Genomic DNA, 19662 nt, shown 5'->3' with positions numbered 1-19662 from the left:
AGCATGTCTTTGTTTATGAAACCATACTGAAGTACAATTTCACGAAATGCCCCACATCTGTCATTTTAACAACTGTCCTCCTTTAAAACAACTGGTTACAATATTATGACTTGTGTTTTTTTCCCCTCTGTGGCCCTAATATTCTATCATTTTATATATAGCCTTATAGTCTATGGGAAACTGTAAATTATCTAATGATAGCAACATCATCTAAAAATCATTTTTTATCCAAAATCATTGAAATTAATGATCACAAACATTTAAATAATAACAGTGGGTCTAGTTATATGTGATAACAATGTATAGTGAGCAGTGAAATAACTATTGGTTTCCATTTGTGGTGACTGCTGACTGACATTAGGGATGAGATTAAATAGATCCTGGAATTTAGCCTGGTCTGGAGCAGGCTAGCTCCACAGAATAAATCTCCATGGTAATTTATACCATAACATATCCTCCTGCCCCCTATCCATCTTTAGTGCAACCGGATTACGGATCAATTGAGCCAGGATCACCAAGATATCCTGGCTTAATCCCTTATCCTAGTTTTGTGCAACAGGCCCCTGTTCACCATCAATCAACCAACCAACCAAACAAACAACCAAACATGATCATCTGCATCTGTTCACCATCAATCAACCAACCAACCAAACAAACAACCAAACATGATCATCTGCATCTGTTCACCATCAATCAACCAACCAACCAAATATGATCATCTGCATCTGTTCACCATCAATCAACCAACCAAACATGATCATTTGCATCTGTTCACCATCAATCAACCATCAATCAACCAAACATGATCATCTGCATCTGTTCACCATCAATCAACCATCAATCAACCAAACATGATCATCTGCATCTGTTCACCATCGATCAACCATCAATCAACCAAACATTATCATCTGCATCTGTTCACCGTCAATCAACCAAACAAACGATTAAACAGACAATTAATCCATTCACCCAATGCTAGTTGTGTTGTGTTTTTTATAGTTAATGTCGTAACAACACAAGCATGCCAAACAAAATCCAGACATGGAATTCAGATAAACCCAGACTTAACCCCAGATGAGCTGAAGGTGACAGTGGCAACTCTCTTGGGGGAATCAACTCCCTAGGGTAGTTAAAACATTGAGGGGAACCACATACATCACATGTACATATCTCCCATCTCCCATGTCTCCTGTGACCGTTTCTTCCTCATAAACTGGTTCCTGTGTTCCATATACACATGAGCTGGACTTGCACAAATATATTGATCAATTTAATTAATAAAAGTGCTCACCACCCATTAACTATAGCCATTTTCTTTAGTTGTGCATTCTTTGCCAGGTATACTGCCCATTAGGTAAAAAGCTCTGAGTCTAGGATTACATCACAGAGTGACTTGAACCTTCTGCTAGAACTCGTGGCTGTTTTATAGAGTTTTATGCGTCTTTTACAGACATTTTATGTGTCTCAACACCTAGTAATAAATTACACAGCAAATGTAATATACTGGATAATGGTCTGTGTAAAAGTGTGGTTATTACCTGGATCTGGGTTATCCTGCACACGTGTGTGTGTGTGTGTGTGTGTGTGTGTGTGTGTGTGTGTGTGTGTGTGTGTGCGTGCGTGCGTGCGTGCGTGCGTGCGTGCGTGCGTGCTTGCAAATGTAGGTGTCTGTGCGTTCATCAGTGTGTGTGTGCTTGTTGATATTTTATCCTTTGACCCAGTTTCAGTAGAGAGCAGAGCAGGGGACATGAAAGAGGGACCTCCCAGATGAGTAGGGGTCATGTACAACCTGAACACTGGCACACAATGACCGGCACAGCCACGCAATGCAGCAGAAAAACACATGAACTCACACAAACACACACACACACATATACAAACACACACAAACGGACATGCACACATGCACACACAAACGGAGACACTTATACCCACACAAAAGCACGCGCATGCATGCATGCATGCACGCACGCACTAGATACACACATACACGCACACACAAGACAAAAAAACATCACATACCAGCAGAGACATACACAGGCCTACACTTCAGCTTTCATTCATGCAAATGCACACAACATAGTAGGGTGCATTTCACAGCTCTGCCGTGAGTTGTTCTAGCCTACTGTATGGTGTGGTTGGTTTACCTTGGGCAGGTCGACCATCTCACTGGCGTAATCTCTCAGCTTCCTTTGTTTGAGGCGCAGGTGCCGGAATCTGTCCAAAACAGACAAAGGACATAGCAACATCTTAGTATGATAACGGTGTGATAGTGACCTTAAATAAATGCCTGGGCCTGAAGTGAGAAACTGTCATTACTGCCACTTCTACCCATTACAGTATAGATCTGATTGGGTAGTGTGTGCACTATAGAGGGTCCCCTTCACTGAACAATCACAACACCCCTTATACTAACAATTACACAATCCTTTGGCTTTGAGAAAAGCTGAGGTACATAATAAACAGTTGCTTCAGACTTAAACCGCCAATCAGCAATAGAAACAAGAACATAGCGTTCTCCATGCCCCTGTTTCGGTAAAAAGTTGAGGGATGGAGCTGTAGAAATGAAACCACTCACATTCATAGACAGGGCTATGGATGCAAGAACTGACCATCCATGCTATCAAAATAGTTTTAACTATGTTTGAGGCTATATAGTGTTTGTTTACATTTACTTTGTTTCAAAACATTGGAGCATAACTAGCTTATATTTTGGGTTCTGAAGAGGCACAACAGTTGAACTTAACTGATGAGGCATTTATAAGTCATACTCTTCAAGGATCAATGGTTAGGGGAGACCAGGGTTGGTTGTCACACATTGTACTCTTGTGTGTATTTCTCAGCACTAGTATATCTAACAAGATTATTTTTTAATATTAGGAGAAAGACCAAGGTCTTCGGTTGAAATGGGGACCCTTTTTAACCTCATATCTTATTCTAATATGGAGTTCTAAGCCATCAAACACACTCTGTCCACTTGTGACAACCAGCCACATCGTGGGGTTGGATGTCACACAGTATGTTGTTGATTTTAACAATGTTTGCTAGTAGTTTATTCATTTTGTAACCGGAAAGGAAGCAATATAACATCTTACAAATAGCCTTTCTTTGATTGAACAATATTCCTGACCAAATTCAGCATTTTATGTCGTGAGAATATCATATGACATTCTGAGTAAATGTGTATGTACGTGTGTTTAGTTAAGTTCATTAAGATCCCCATTAGCTACTGCACATGCAGCAGCTACTCTTCCTGAGGTCCACATAAAACATACAAATACATGACAAAGTACAGAACAGTTGCCCTCAGGACAGCCTCAATTCATCAAGGCATGGACTCTACTAGGTATCGAAATAATTCCCTAGGGATTCTGGCCAATGTTGACTCCAATACTTCCCACACTTGTGTCAAGTTGGCTGGATGTCCTTTGTGTGGTGGACCATTCTTGATACACAAGGGAAACTGTTGAGCGTTAAAACCCCAGCAGCGCTGCAGTTCTTGACACAAACTGATGTGCCTGGCACCTACTAACATACCCCGTTCAAAGGCACTTAAATAGTTTATCTTGCCCATTCACCCTCTGAATGGCACACATACACAATCCATGTCTCAATTGTGTCAAGTCTCCTCCCCTTCACACTACTGATTGAAGTGAATTTAACAATTGACATCAATAAGGGATGATAGCTTTCACCTGGATTCACCTGGTTAGTCTATGCCATGGAAAGAGCGGGTGTTCTTAATGTTTGTATACTCAGTGTATATTCATATTCTTATATACAGTACAGTTAAATCAGATCTTTAGAAAGAGGAGAGGCGCTGTGATACTGTGATACAATACTGTATGTTTATTATCAGTTTTTTAAAGCTAAACTTGCTTTTTGCCTGAGTAACCTCTGGTGGCAGAGCATTCCACGATGACATGGCGTTATACATAACTAAGCAACGCATAAAATCTGTTTTTGGTTTGGGTACCGTGAAGAAAACCCATAGTGGCATGTCTGGTGGGGAATGTGTCTTTTTCAAGTGTATGCACATAGATTATACAAGTGGTTAGTCATATTGCAACACACAAATGTTTCTTCAAAAGACTAGAAGATAAGTAGTCAATTTCTCCTCAACCCTCAACCGTGAGACCATCATGCATGTTGTTGATGTTAGTTCTGTTTGTGCTGTTAAGTGCAAGGCACACTGCTTTGTTTTGAGCCAGCTGCAGCTTTGCTAAGTCTTTCTTTGCTGAACCTGACCATAACACCAGACACAGTAATTATGACTGGACAAGATCAGAGCCTGAACAACTAGTACAGTTGATCTTTGTGTCACAAAAGCAGAAAACATGTTTTTATAACAACTTTGTCAATATAACTTGACTTTGATAACATACCATCCAATGTTACTCCCTGGAGTTCAGCTTCTTCAACTTGTTCAATGGTCACATCCTGGTCACATCCTGGTCACATCCTGCACATCTCCAGTTGAGGTTTAGGTCTAAGAGAATGCTTTTAACCAAATGCAATGCTTTTGGTTTTAGATGTATTTAAGGCCAGTTTATTGTTAATTACCCATTCTGACTGTAACTCTTTACTAAGAGCCTCAGTGAGCTCACTGGCTGTAGGTGCTTATGTGTAGAGTGTGCATTATTGTAAACAATAGAGAATAGTAACAGCCCAAGGCAACTGCCATGATGGATACCGCACTGTACATACAGTTGAAGTCGGACGTTTACATACAGTCGTGGCCAAAAGTTTTGAGAATGACCCAAATATTAATTTTCACAAAGTTTGCTGCTTCAGTGTCTTTAGATATTTTTGTGAGATGTTACTATGGAATACTGAAGTATAATTACAAGCATTTCATAAGTGTCAAAGGCTTTTATTGACAATTACATGAAGATGATGCAAAGAGTCAATATTTGCAGTGTTGACCCTTCTTTTTCAAGACCTCTGCAATCCGCCCTGGCATGCTGTCAATGAAATTCTGGGCCACATCCTGACTGATGACAGCCCATTCTTGCATAATCAATGCTTGGAGTTTGTCAGAATTTGTGGGTTGTTGTTTGTCCACCCGCCTCTTGAGGATTGACCACAAGTTCTCCATGTGATTAAGATCTGGGGAGTTTCCTGGCCATGGACCCAAAATATCGATGTTTTGTTCCCCGAGCCACTTAGTTATCACTTTTGCCTTTTGGCAAGGTGCTCCATCATGCTGGAAAAGGCATTGTTCGTCACCAAACTGTTCCTGGATGGTTGGGAGAAGTTGCTCTCGGAGGTTGTGTTGGTACCATTCTTTATTCATGGCTGTGTTCTTAGGCAAAATTGTGAGTGAGCCCACTCCCTTGGCTGAGAACTAACCCCACACGTGAATGGTCTCAGGATGCTTTACTGTTGGCATGACACAGGACTGATGGTAGCGCTCACCTTGACTTCTCCGGACAAGCTTTTTTCCGGGTGCCCCAAACAATCGGAAAGGGGATTCATTAGAGAAAATGACTTTGCCTCAGTACTCAGCAGTCCAATCCCTGTACCTTTTGCAGAATATCAGTCTGTTCCTGATGTTTTTCCTGGAGAGAAGTGGCTTCTTTGCTGCCTTTCTTGACACCAGGCCATCCTCCAAAAGTCTTTGCCTCACTCTGCGTGCAGATGCACTCACACCTGCATGCTGCCATTCCTGAGCAAGCTCTGTACTGGTGGTGCCCTGATCTCACAGCTGAATCAACTTTAGGAGATGGTCCTGGCGCTTGCTGGGCTTTCTTGGGCACCTTGAAGCCATCTTCACAACAATTGAACCGCTCTCCTTGAAGTTCTTGATGATCCGATAAATGGTTGATTTAGGTGGAATCTTACTGGCAGCAATATCCTTGCCTGTGAAGCCCTTTTGTGCAAAGCAATGATGACAGCATGTGTTTCATTGCAGGTAACCATGATTGACAGAGGAAGAACAATGATTCCAAGCACCACCCTCCTTTTGAAGCTTCCAGTCTGTTATTCGAACTCAATCAGCATGACAGAGTGATCTCCAGCCTTGTCCTCGTCAACACTCACACCTGTGTTAACGAGAGAATCACTGGCATGATGTCAGCTGGTCCTTTTCTGGCAGGGCTGAAATGCAGTGGAAATGGTTTTTGGGATTCAGTTCAGTTGCATGGCAAAGAGGGACTTTGAAATTAATTGCAATTCATCTGATCACTCTTCATAACATTCTGGAGTATATGCAAATTGCCATCATACAAACTGAGGCAGCAGACTTTGTGAAAATTAATATTTGTGTCATTCTCAAAACTTTAGGCCATGACTGTACACCTTAGCCAAATACATTTAAACTCAGTTTTTCACAATTCCTGACATTTAATCCTAGTAAAAATTCTGTGTTTTAGGTCAGTTAGGATCACCACTTTATTTTAAGAATGTGAAATGTCAGAATAATACTAGAGAGAATGATTTATTTCAGCTTTTATTTCTTTCATCACATTCCCAGTGGGTCAGAAGTTTACATACACTCAATTAGTATTTGGTAGCATTGCCTTTAAATTGTTTAACTTGGGTCAAATATTTCGGGTAGCCTTCCACAAGCTTCCACAATAAGTTGGGTGAATTTTGGCCCATTCCTCCTGACAGACCTGGTGTAACTGAGTCAGGTTTGTAGGCCTCTGTGCTCGCACACACTTTTTCAGTTCTGCCCACAAATGTTCTATAGGATTGAGGTCAGGGCTTTGTGATGGCCACTCCAATACCTTGACTTTGTTGTCCTTAATCCATTTTGACACAACTTTGGAAGTATGCTTGGGGTCATTGTCCATTTGGAAGACCCATTTGCGACCAAGCTTTAACTTTCTGACTGATGTCTTGAGATGTTGCTTCAATATATCCACATAATTTTCCTTCCTCGTGATGCCATCTATTTTGTGAAGTGCACCAGTACCTCCTGCAGCAAAGCAACCCCACAACATGATGCTGCAGGAGGTACTGGTGCACTTCACAAAATAGATGGCATCACGAGATGCTGTGCTTCACGGTTAGGATGGTATTCTTCGGCTTGCAAGCCTCCCCCTTTTTCCACCAAACATAACGATGGTCATTATGGCCAATCAGTTCTATTTCTGTTTCATCAGACCAGAGGACATTTCTCAAAAAAGTCTGATCTTTGTCCCCATGTGCAGTTGCAAACTGTAGTCTGGCTTTTTTATGGCGGTTTTGGAGCAGTGGCTACTTCTTTGCTGAGCGGCCTTTCAGGTTATGTCGATATAGGACTTGTTTTACTGTGGATATAGATACTTTGTACCTTTTTCCTCCAGCATCTTCACAAGGTCCTATGCTGTTGTTCTGGGATTGATTTGCGCTTCTCGCACCAAAGTACATTAATCTCTAGGAGACAGAACATGTCTCCTTCCTGAGCGCTATGACGGTTGCGTGGTCCCATGGTGTTTATACTTGCGTACTATTGTTTGTACAGATGAACGTGGTACCTTCAGACGTTTGGAAATTGCTCCCAAGGATGAACCACACTTGTGGAGGACTATAACTTTTTTTCTGGGGTCTTGGCTGATTTCTTTAGATTTTCCCATGATGTCAAGCAAAGAGGCACTGAGTTTGAAGGCAGGCCTTGAAATACATCCACAGGTACACCTCCAATTGACTCAAATTATGTCAATTATCAGAAGCTTCTAAAGTCATGACATAATTTTCTGGAATTTTCCAAGCTGTTTAAAGGCACAGTCAACTTAGTGTATGTAAACTTCTGACCCACTGGAATTGTGATACAGTGGAATTGTGATACAATTATAAGTGAAATAATCTGTCTGTAAACAATTGTTGGAAAAATTACTTGTGTCATGCACAAAGTAGATGTCCTAACCGACTTGCCAAAACTATAGTTTGTTAACAAGAAATGTGTGGAGTGGTTGAAAAACTAGTTTTAATGACTCCAACCTAAGTGTATGTAAACTTCCGACTTCAACTGTATCTGATGTTGGAGAAGCTTCCATTGAAGAATACTCTCTGAGTTCTATTTGATTAGTAACTCTCAAACCGTATAATGGCAGGTGATGTAAATCCACAACACCTTTTTTCAATACAAATGATGATCAATAACATCAAAGGCTGCACTGAAATCTAATAATAGAGCTCCAACTATCATCTTACTATCCATTTATTTTAGCCAATCATCAGCCATCTTAGTCAGTGCAGTACAAGTTGAGTGCCCTTCCCTATATGCACACTGAAAGTCAGTAGTTAACTTGTTCTTTGAAAAATCGCATAGCATTTGTTCAAACACAATTTTATCCATCTGTTTACAAAGAACAGGCTGCAAACTGATTGGGCATCTGTTACAGCCAGTAAAGGTTGCTTTACTATTATTAGGTACTGGAATTACTTTATCTTCCTTCCACGCCTGTGGACACACACTCCTTTAGCCTTTGGTTAAAGACATGGCAAATAGGGGTGGCAATACAGTCTGCTACTATTCTCAATTGCTTCCCATATTGGTTGTCTATACCTGGTGACGTATCCTTTTTGATGGATACCAATAGTTTTTCCACCTCTTCCGCATGTAACGGATGTGAAATGGCTAGCTAGTTAGCGGGTACGCGCTACTAGCGTTTCAATCAGTTACGTCACTTGCTCTGAAACCTAGAAGTAGTGTTGCACCTTGCTCTGCAAGGGCCGCGGCCTTTGTGGAGCGATGGGTAACGATGCTTCGTGGTCGACCGTTGTTGATGTGTGCAGAGGATCCCTGGTTCGCGCCCGTGTCGGGGCGAGGGGACGTACTAAAGTTATACTGTTACACGCACAAACTTGACCAAATTCAAAACAGCAATCATTCTCTTTCATTATTAGATCTTCAATACAATAATATGATGGTTCACTGTTCAATGTTGTAATTTCACTTCTCAGTTTGTCTACTTTACCAGTGAAATAGTCACTGAAACGATTGGCTATATCAAAAGGTTTTGTTAGAAATGACGCATCAACCTCAAATTATTATTTTGTTCTGCCCAGAATATAATTTAACGTAACAAATCATTTTTATGTGGGTGTGTGTTAGAAAAAATATGTGTGTGAGAAGGGAGCTCTTTATAGCACAATAACTAAAGAGCTTGGGATGTAATGGAGCTGATAGCGACAACCTACTTCACATTCCATGTGACAACCATCCCCAACAGTTATCACATTATTTGACCTAGGAACTCAGAAATATGTTTGAAATATAGCCCTCCCTTTCCTATTTTCAACAAACATAATTGTTCATAGATACTCCCAAAATTCAAACATTTACAAAGAAAGCACCAATCTATTTTTTTTTTTTACTTTCACCTATGAAATAGACATACATTCCCCTCACCTCAATGTTTTGTCATGCTGACATGAATTGACCAGGTGGATGAGTTCTTTCAAAGAATTCACACATGTTAACCTTAAATATAGTGTATTACACAGTGCCATTGACATTGGGAGTAATTAGCACTGTGACAACCAAATTGTGAGACAACCAACCCCAGTCCCCTGGGGAGACTGGATGTAGCATCTGCAGGTTGACCCTTTAAGTTTATCGTGTTTGGCTCTTAGATACTGTCAATAACTCAACATCCAGGAGCCCTGCTTTGTGTTCAGAATGGGTAGATTGGAGAAATATCTGTTGCTCCAATGTTTTCGACGTTTAGGGTTGGGGAAAAAAACTACATTTAGATTCTAAGCTGGATGAAACCAGAACTGCCCCAGAATAAGAAAAACAGAAACCAGTATTGCAGGGAACTTCCATCAAGCACTCATGTGCACTAAAATGTCCTAGTGGGGATGCCAGAGCCAAAGAACCGATGCATAAAAACCTGAAAAAGTAAAAGCAAAATGAGTTTCTAAATAGTAACTTAATAACTGTTTGGCTCTGTCTCCATTCCAAGGTGCCTCCTCATGCTTTCTTCCACCATGTATTTAAAGTGGGTCTGCTAACTGTACAACAGGAAATGTAACCCCTCCACCCTAACAGGCATACTCTCTCTCTCCCACACACATACACATACACACATGCACACACACACAGTATTATGAAGTCCTGCTACCTGATAATGACTCACACATTCACACGTCTAAGCTTCCTTGATCTCCAGTGAAAGAAGTCAGGCAACCCCACACCTCACTCCACTTGTTATTAGCAGGAAGGCTAGGATACATATTGTCAAACATCATGGATGAACAACAATGAAAGTAGACATGGGGAAGCAGGCAGAGGACGTCAAAGTTCCCAAGTGCTATTATGGAGAAGGAGCTGTCATTCAGGATGTTTTTTTTGTCAAACACAAGCAGTTTTTTGTAACTTTTCCGGTGTTTCTTAGTTGTGATTTGACTTCACATGATGGAAGTTCCTTCTTCTGAATTCCGTGTCAAATAAATGTTTCACTGTTTGTCAGATGACCACTGTCCAGTTATTTTAGTCATGAGAGCTTTTGTAAGAGTGAGACTATGTTGTATGCTTTACTCTATTCTAAATTCAAACTGTAGTATTGTCAGTGAATGTATCAATTTGATTGATGTCTAAAGTCAATTTTAGATAGTGGCCTAATCTTTTACCGAAGGGGTGGAGTACCAAACTTGTTTTGCTGGACCGTAGCATCCAAACAAAATAGACTCAGTTCAGTGTTGACAAAGAGTTAATGACCCATAAAACCATCACAACACACACACACACACACACACACACACACACACACACACACACACACACACACACACACACACACACACACACACACACACACACACACACTTTAGACGGCTTAGTGTTCTGAACGGTCTCTAAAAGTATTGCTATTCTTCTGTTCTCCAGTGTTTCTGCAGAACAAATCTAGTAGAGATGAGATGTGTCAAGAAACCTGAAGATGCATATAGTAGAGGACAAACTGATGGCCTACTCCCATCTGAAATACAAAGGTTAAACTGTGATGAGGACTTACACTCTGATGGCCTCCAGTAGGCACCTCTGGTGTCTGCGGTGCTCTCCACTGTTTCCCCTGGTCAGGTTGGTGCGGTGCAGCAGCCAACACTCCCTCAGCACATTGGCAGCAGCATGGCGGATCTGGGACAGACAGAGTGCCAACATCAAGACCCAGTCAATCAAACCTGCAGCCCTAACGTGTACGTGTGTAACACACACTCCTTTGTACAGAATGACTGTCACAGCTGGAGATAAGAGTATATGGAACGGTGATGCATTAAGCTAACACTCATGCTTATGGCAGGATTAAGTTATAAAGAATTACAGCACTAACCGGAAGGTTAGCCATCATGGGAGAATGTTTATATCATGGTGCCATCATGGGAGCATGTTTATATCATGATGCCATCATGGGAATATGTTTATATCATGGTGCCATCTTGGGGGCATGTTTATGTCATGGTGCCATCATGGGAGCATGTTTATATCATGGTGCCATCATGGGAGAATGTTTATATCATGGTGCCATCATGGGAGAATGTTTATATCATGGTGCCATCATGGGAGCATGTTTATATCATGGTGCCATCATGGGAGAATGTTTATATCATGGTGCCATCATGGGAGCATGTTTATATCATGGTGCCATCATGGGAGTATGTTTATATCATGGTGCCATCATGGGAGAATGTTTATGTCATGGTGCCATCATGGGAGCATGTTTATTTGCTGATTAAACTGCTGTTATGAAGTGAGAGGTAGTCCATGGTTAACGTTGATGAAAACAATGTTGCCTAGTGCAGAACTGGGTCAGGCGGGATGGGCTGTACACTAATGTTTGCTACAAGGCGGTGTTTGCTAAAAACACAAACGGATGTACACGTACCCGTCATACAGGGAAAAATATTTGAGGATGTGAATAGGCATCAGTGGGCCATATGTTGGTTACGGAAACATATTCCTCTTGTTTCTCTTTGATTCTATTCATGTCTGCTATCCTTCCTGACGAGGACACCGTAACTGCCCTGCTATCTGAGCTTGGTGATGTCACTACAGCCGGGCCTTGTCTTGTGTTGTCCTCTGTGTGGGGTTATTATTAGGGGCCGTCAGGGGCCGTGCCCAGATGTCTTTCCTTATTCTTCCTGTCAACGTAAATCAGGGCAATGACGGACAACTCCGCAGGGACGCACACACACACACCAAACAACTACAAACAGACATAAGGATGCACCCAGTGAGAGGATGTGTTCAGTGCCAGGGAGGAAGTGGTTATATCCTCAGCCGACCTACAACCTCACATCCTCACACTGACAACACACTGCAGCCTGCAGCCAGGTATAGCCTACACCCTACACTGCCAACCTAGCGCTCAGCTAATGCTCAATCAGGTCAGTGGATTTCAAAGAATCCTGCCATTCACTACTTACATATTAGAGAATGATGGATATTGGGGAATGGATATGGAAATCATGCTAGCATCTTCCGTTGTGCTCGTTTATTTTCAGGTTGTTGATTCTCCTTCCCGGCGATAAGCAAACAGATGGATCCTGTCCGAGGCTTCAACATGAAGTAACCCCTCACCAACAAACGCTTGCTCACTGTGTCCTCAGTTACGGCAGTGAGTACACACACACGACACACACATCATCTTATCCAGTTTCCTGTCGGTCCGAGCTCCCCATCCTGGACTGACACAAGTTACTTTCCTGACAGGGACACGATTATTTCCTCCTTTTGACGCCTTTTGGAGGCTATTAAGAGATTGGCGGACCCCACCTCCCAAGCCCTCCACCCCCCCAGTCCTTTTCCCACACTATCCTGTCCTCTGGAATGGCCTATTTAAGGAAAAAATAATATTATAAAAAGACTCCAAAATCATAACACGCGTGCAACGTGGAAAATATCGCTGCATCCACCCAGAAGGCCTCATCTGTTGTGTCAAGGGTTTTGTTTTTCTTGTGAGACCGAGGGAACCTTTGAAGGGAGCTGGCTGCTACCAGTTATCAATGCAGGACAGTGGTTTGGATCTTCACAGTATGTTTATCTTATCATTCAGTTATTGGAAATATGGGGATAAATGACTCCTTGAACTGAGAGACACCCACAACATGTTCATTCATTACTGTCATTATAGAGCCAGGTATTTTTACTGACCATGTGACCACCTGACCAGGAAAAACTCCCAGCCCTTGTAAAGGTTAGAACTAGGGCCCAGAGTTTTCCTGACTAGGTGGACACATGGTATATCGAAAAACTATGGTGCAGTCATTCTCCTCGTCTCACCCGCTTGGAGATCTGGATGTCCATCATGAAGAAGTGCACGTGTTTCTCTCCTTTGTTCAGCGCCAGCTTCTTGGTCATGACGGCCACCAGCATGGCGGTACAGGCCACACCCTATGGACAAACACACAGACAGCCAAACCACCGTCACTATGGTTACCACCATCGCCGTTTGTCATCCTCCTCGTGTCCTCTTGTGACCCGTAAGAGCGGGAGTCAGTCGGAATTCACAAAATGATCATGTCAACATTCAAAATCAGCCCTATAGCTTCAGGTCTGTTTGGCCAACATCAAGATAGACATCGTAATTCCTTTTCAAGAAGTTATGACATAGTTGTGACTTGCTATAACTTGGACAAATAGGGTGGGCCTATTTTGCCTATTTCGCCTAATAATACTAGTTACACGGAATTGACCTTATGCTTATGTGAGCGTGAAATGGTTAATCATATGCCACTGTGCCACTGATATAGTAGTATAGAGAACAACTAAATGCTGACGAATGCTCAGGAACCCCACAGAGTGAATCAGAGTGACTTGGCACTAAAAGTGACTATATTTCAGTGTGGTACAATAGTCTCAACACACTAATTCTGACTGTGTAATCTTAGACTACAATTCTAACCTATGGGGGAGATTTAACATAGTTAATTTACCATTGAGTGCAATTTTATATCAATATGTACTGTAATTGCACAAAGCTCACAGTTGTACCAATGTGTATCTACCTACAACGTAATTGCATTGTACCTGCCAGTGTAATTACTGTGGAAATACAGTACATGGTTTTAGAGACACAGTGTAATCATATCATTTAAAGATTAGACTTGTTTGAAAATGAAGACCAATTTTTACCTGTTTCCCTTCCCTTGTTTGCATTAGTAAAAGAGAGAGAGAGAGATCAAAGTCTGATAAAAAAAGAACAATCATATTAGCATGCACGCCAAGGCTCACAATGAAACACGGGTTACAGTCTGGTCACAGAGATAATGCTAAGAGCCATTCGGATGGATAAATCACAAATCCTGCACTAGTCCCCTGTCCCCTCCTAAGAGCTCCCAAAATACTCTGCTGGCTTCCTAACATCAACCAACCCACTCACTGGTACTGATATGGGCATGACTGGAACCAAAGATTCCATGTGAATCTGCACCAGTGTAATCTGGGAATTCTAAGAGGCACAACATCCTTCCCAGGGATCCATCCACACCCCACTGATAGGATGTGTGGCGAGCACGCTGCTCTGCTCACCTCCCCAACACAGCTGGGACACTACCAGAGAGGCAGGCCAGCCCAGGATAGAGGTGTTGAGCCTAGGGGTCATTGACAGCCGAGCACTACAGGTGTGAGTACTGCTTCACTCATTGTCCTCGAGAGCTGCCCTGTTGGGAGTAGGAAACTCTTTTTTTTCTTCAAGTCATTGGCACAGGTTGGCACGCCCTCCTGTTCCAGTGGTGCCAAAGGCTATAAACTACCTAAAAATGGAAATGGTGGAAAGTTTCCCCTTAAAAAGGGGAAAGCTTATAAAAACAAGGGGAGAGGGAGAGAAAGAGGAGTGAAGGGTAATTTTCCACTGTGTCAGGGAGGTGTCTCGGCCTGGCTCCCGCCCCTCTGCCGGTCTTGTGACTCTCCGCCGCTTATCTACTCGGATCGGAAACGGACAGAGCTAAGGTGAGGCAGAGAGCCAAGTCCTTACAGCCCAACAAGCAGAAAACACCCAGATACCTCCCTCCCTCTCCCTGTACTAGTCACATGGCCCAAAACCCTTCAAAGTGCAAGATCCTGTTGGTAGCATGTATGAGAAACCTGTCCCCTGCATGTCCCCTTATGATATATGGGGAAAACCTGCAAGTTTGTGGAAGTGTGAAAGTCCTTGGAGTCATTGTGCAAAACATTCTGCAGTGGGACGAACAAATCGATTCAATGATTCGCAAGGGAAGCAAAAAGTCTTCCTACGTCGACTTAAAATATTTAACATGCCACAAATGGACCTGGTAGCCATCTACATGGGCTATGTTCAACCCTGCCTAGAGTATATTGCAACAGCTTGGCACAGCTCCTTGACTCAAGCCCTCTCTGAACAACTCATACCCATACAGAAGCGTGTTTGCAGAACCATCCCTGGCACGGCATATCCTGGAAACAACAATGCTCTGATGTCACTATCACTGCCCTCACTTCATGAGAGAAGAGAGAAACTGTACCTTGACTTTCCTTTTTCCCTGTTCAAGACCCCCTTCAGAGAACAGTTACCCGTCTGCCAAGGACAAGTGTCAGACAGATTCACCTGCTCTCTATTCCACATGCCAGGACTGAGAAATATAAAAAGTTGCCCATTCCATACCAATGTACAGTACCAGTCAAAAGTTTGGACACACCTTCTCATTCCAGGGTTTTTCTTTATTTTTACTATTTTCTACATTGTAGAATAATAGTGAAGAAATCCAAAATTTGAAATAACACATGAAATCATGTAGTAACCAAAAAAGTGTTAAACAAATCAAAATATATTTTATATTTGAAATTCTACAAAGTAGCCACCCTTGGCATCGATGACAGCTTTGCACACACTTGGCATTCTCTCAACCAGCTTCATGAGGTAGTCACCTGAAATACATTTCACTTAACAGGTGTGCCTTGTTAAAAATGTATTTGTGGAATTTCTTTCCTTCTTTATTTGTTTGAGCCAATCAGGTGTATTATTGGGTGGTATGGGTGGTTTTAGGAAGATCGCCCTATTTGGTAAAAAAATAAATTATTATGGCCAGAACAGCTCAAATAAGCAAAGAGAAACGACAGTCCATCATTACTTTAAGACATGAAGATCAGTCAATGCGGAACATTTCAATAAGTTTCTGCAAGTGCAGTCGCAAAAACCATCAAGTGCTTTGACGAAACTGGCTCTCATGAGGACCGCCACAGGAAAGGAAGACCCAGAGTTACCTCTGCTGCAGACGATAAGTTCATTAGAGTTACCAGCCTCAGAAATTGCTGCCCAGATAAATCCTTCACAGAGTTCAAGTAACAGACACATCTCAACATCAACTGTTCAGAGGAGACTGCGTGAATCAGGCAAATTCATAGTTGAATTGCTGCCAGAAACCACTACTAAAGGACACCAATAATAAGAAGAGACTTGCTTGGGCAAAGAAACACGAGCAATGGTCATTAGACCGGTGGAAATCTGTCCTTTGGTCGGATGAGTCCAAATTTGCGATTTTGGGTTCCAACTGACGTTTCTTTGTGAGACGCAGAGTAGGTGAACGTATGATCTCTGCATGTGTGGTTCCCACCGTGACGCATGGAGGAGGAGGTGGGATGGTGTGGGGGTGCTTTGCTGGTGACACTGTCTGTGATTTATTTAGAATTCAAGGCACACCTAACCAGCATGGCTACCACAGCATTCTGCATCGATATGCCATCCCATCTGGTTTCCACTTAATGGGACTATAATTTGTTTTTCAACAGGACAATGACCCAACACACCTCCAGGCTGTGTAAGGGCTATTTGACCAAGAAGGAGAGTGATGGAGTGCTGCATCAGATGACCTGGCCTCCACAATCACCCAACCTCAACCTAATTGAGATGGTTTGGGATGAGTTGGACTGCAGAGTGAAGAAAAAGCAGCCAACAAGTGCTCAGCATATGTGGGAACTCCTTCAAGACTGTTAGAAAAGCATTCCAGGTGAAGCTGGTTGAGAGAATGCCAAGAGTGTGCAAAGCTGTCATCACAGCAAAGGGTGGCTACTTTGAAGAATCTCAAATATAAAATATATTCAGATTTGTTAAACACTTTTTTGGTTACTACATGCTTCCATTTGTGTTATTTTATAGTTTTGATGTCTTCCCTATTATTCTACAATGTAGAAAATAGTAAAAAATAAAGACTATCCCTTGAATGAGTAGGTGTGTCCATACTTTTGACTGGTACTGTCGAAAATATTAAAAATAAAGAAAATCCCTTGAATGAGTAGGTGTGTCCAAACGTTTGACTGGTACTGTATATTAACAAAACAAAACTTTGAGTCTCCTGAATGTACATATTGTCTTGAATTTCTCTTGTGATTTCAACTTGAACGTTTTGTTGTGTATGTATTGTAATATCCAATAAACTTTGATTTGATTGACTGCCATGTGGATATGAGTAAAAATTAAATCTCCCTCTACCTCTCCCTCTACTTCTCACTCTGCATCTCTCTCCCTCTCTGTCTCCCTTGCCCTTTCCCTCTACGTCTCACTCTCCCTCTACCTCTGCATCTCCCTCTGCATTCCACTCTCCCTCACTCTCCTTTTCACTCCCTCTTACCATCTTCCACCCCCTCCAACCTCCCACCTCTCACTCTCCCTTTACTCTCCATCTCTCTCCATCTCCTTCTCAAATATTCTTCCATTGTAAAAACCTATCAACTCTTTGTACTCAGCATCAACCTACTTAACTGAGATATTGGCCTATATTCTTACTGGTGAGGGTCCATTGTTTAGTAAACAATGGCAGTTGAATATGACAATATATCATAGTGAAACTCCTTTGTTCTTTTCTATGACAGAACAACACCTGAAGTGTATTATTTAATGTCATTTCCATGGCACCCAGACTGCTTGAACATAAGAGTCACAGCTCTTTCACAAATTTCAAATATGCTTACAGTGCTTCAAATTAGCTTTTTTTCTACTGCGTGTACCTTTCTTACCAGTGGGTGTAACCAAAGTGTTTGAGTCACAGACGTAACAATACATGCGTCAATAACCACACCGCTTTCGTTGTTCGACAAGAGAAAGGTCATATGTTATCATATAGAGCACATTGGGGCTGCATTCTGTAAGAAACGTGCTATAAAAATAAAGTTCAATATTATCAGTGCCTGTATTCTCTGAGTTCACCCATAAAACCATTAAACTCACTGTAACCTTTCACATCTCCCACCTCTGCTCAGTGCCAAGACATCTACATAACAACTACTCCAATGTGTGTGTGTGTGTGTGTGTGTGTGTGTGTGTGTGTGTGCGTGCGTGCGTGCGTGCGTGCGTGCGTGCGTGCGTGCGTGCGTTCGCGTGTGTGTGATGAGAGAGTGCCTGGTACCAGAGAATCACTTCTCTGACCCATAAACAACCAAGACATCATCAGGCATTCTCCCCTGAACATGTCATATACAGGCTGACCGTGGGGAAAACAATAATAAAATAATATTACACTGGTACAGTAGTGTTACATTTTCAGAATAGAATAGAAAAGCTTCAATATGAAAACTACAGCTACTGTACTTTAAGACATCATAGCATGCACGGGCAACACACCAGGGGCACATGCTGTAGTGTAGGACATTGTAAGAATGGCATCATGGAAAATAATAGAGAAAGAAGCCAAAACAAGAGAGATCGATGGGAGTAGCGACAGGCAAACAATGAGTCAGTAGCAACAGTACTGTACATGGCATGCTCTCTGCATGTACCCAGCAACTAGCCGCCAGCATCAAAGTCATTATTGGGACTGGGTGGCACCAAGCACCACTGTATTTCTACTGTAAGTAAATAACTTTCTGAGGCCACTTCAACGTAATAGGTACTTACAAAACAACCAACTAGAAAGCACTGTCTAGTGTTTCAGTTTCCCTCTATTCTTCTTCATTTGATCACCCTGTTGCAGAATAACCTTCCTGCAATTCAGTGTATTTGAGGTTTTAAAAGGCTTCTGAAGTTTGTAATTTCCACCTTGAAATTTCAGACATGATTTTCCCTTACGAAAAATGTATCAACCCTTACGAAAAATGTCCATTAATTATAATCCACATAGTAATTCACATTTCCTGTTGCTGCAGGATTATTTTCCTGCTGTAGAAAACGGGCAAAATTTTTGATCATACTTCTGTACACCTGCAGAGACATGGAGCCATGTACAGTACATGTACAGTTCCTTGCAGAATTATTCATCACCCTTGTTGTTTTTCCTATTTTGTTGCATTACAACCTCAAATTTAAATTAATTTTTATTTGGATTTCCTGTAATGGACATACACAAAATATTGCAAATTGGTGAAGTGAAATAAAAAAATATATTGTTTCAAAAAAATTCTAAAAATAAAAAACTGAAAAGTGGTGCGTGCACATATATTCACCCCCTTTGCTATGAAGCCCCTAAATAAGATCTGGTGCAACCAATTACCTTCAGAAGTCATATAATTAGTTAAATAAAGTCCACCTGTGAACAATCTAAGTGTCACATGATCTCAGTATATACAGTTGAAGTCGGAAGTTTACATACACTTCGGTTGGAGTCATTAAAACCGGTTTTTCAACCACTCCACGAAGTTCTTGTTAACGAATTATAGTTTTGGCAAGTCGGATAGGACATCTACTTTGTGCATGACACAAGTAATTTTTCCAACAATTGTTTACAGACAGATTATTTCACTTATAATTCACTGTATCACAATTCTTATTTCTTGTTATTTTCACA

The 19662-nt window shown here is 41.8% G+C and overlaps 1 protein-coding gene across 2 annotated transcripts in view; it reads right to left on the bottom strand.

The window, feature by feature from the left end:
* kcnn4 (potassium intermediate/small conductance calcium-activated channel, subfamily N, member 4) overlaps positions 1-19662 on the bottom strand; it is a 62071-nt gene that overhangs the window by 24306 nt on the left and 18103 nt on the right. For both annotated transcript variants that reach the window (XM_071383045.1, XM_071383046.1), the window contains exons 5-7: positions 13211-13321; positions 10947-11068; positions 2148-2217 (exon numbers count right to left, since the gene is read on the bottom strand). In XM_071383045.1, the coding sequence (XP_071239146.1) occupies positions 2148-2217; positions 10947-11068; positions 13211-13321 (303 nt within the window). The remainder of the gene's footprint in view (positions 1-2147; positions 2218-10946; positions 11069-13210; positions 13322-19662) is intronic.

This window comes from Salvelinus alpinus, chromosome 35 (assembly GCF_045679555.1).
Source record: "Salvelinus alpinus chromosome 35, SLU_Salpinus.1, whole genome shotgun sequence".
Classification (NCBI taxonomy): domain Eukaryota; kingdom Metazoa; phylum Chordata; class Actinopteri; order Salmoniformes; family Salmonidae; genus Salvelinus; species Salvelinus alpinus.
The sequence above is the reverse complement of the archived record's forward strand: the minus strand, read 5'-3'. Positions and strand labels throughout refer to the sequence as shown.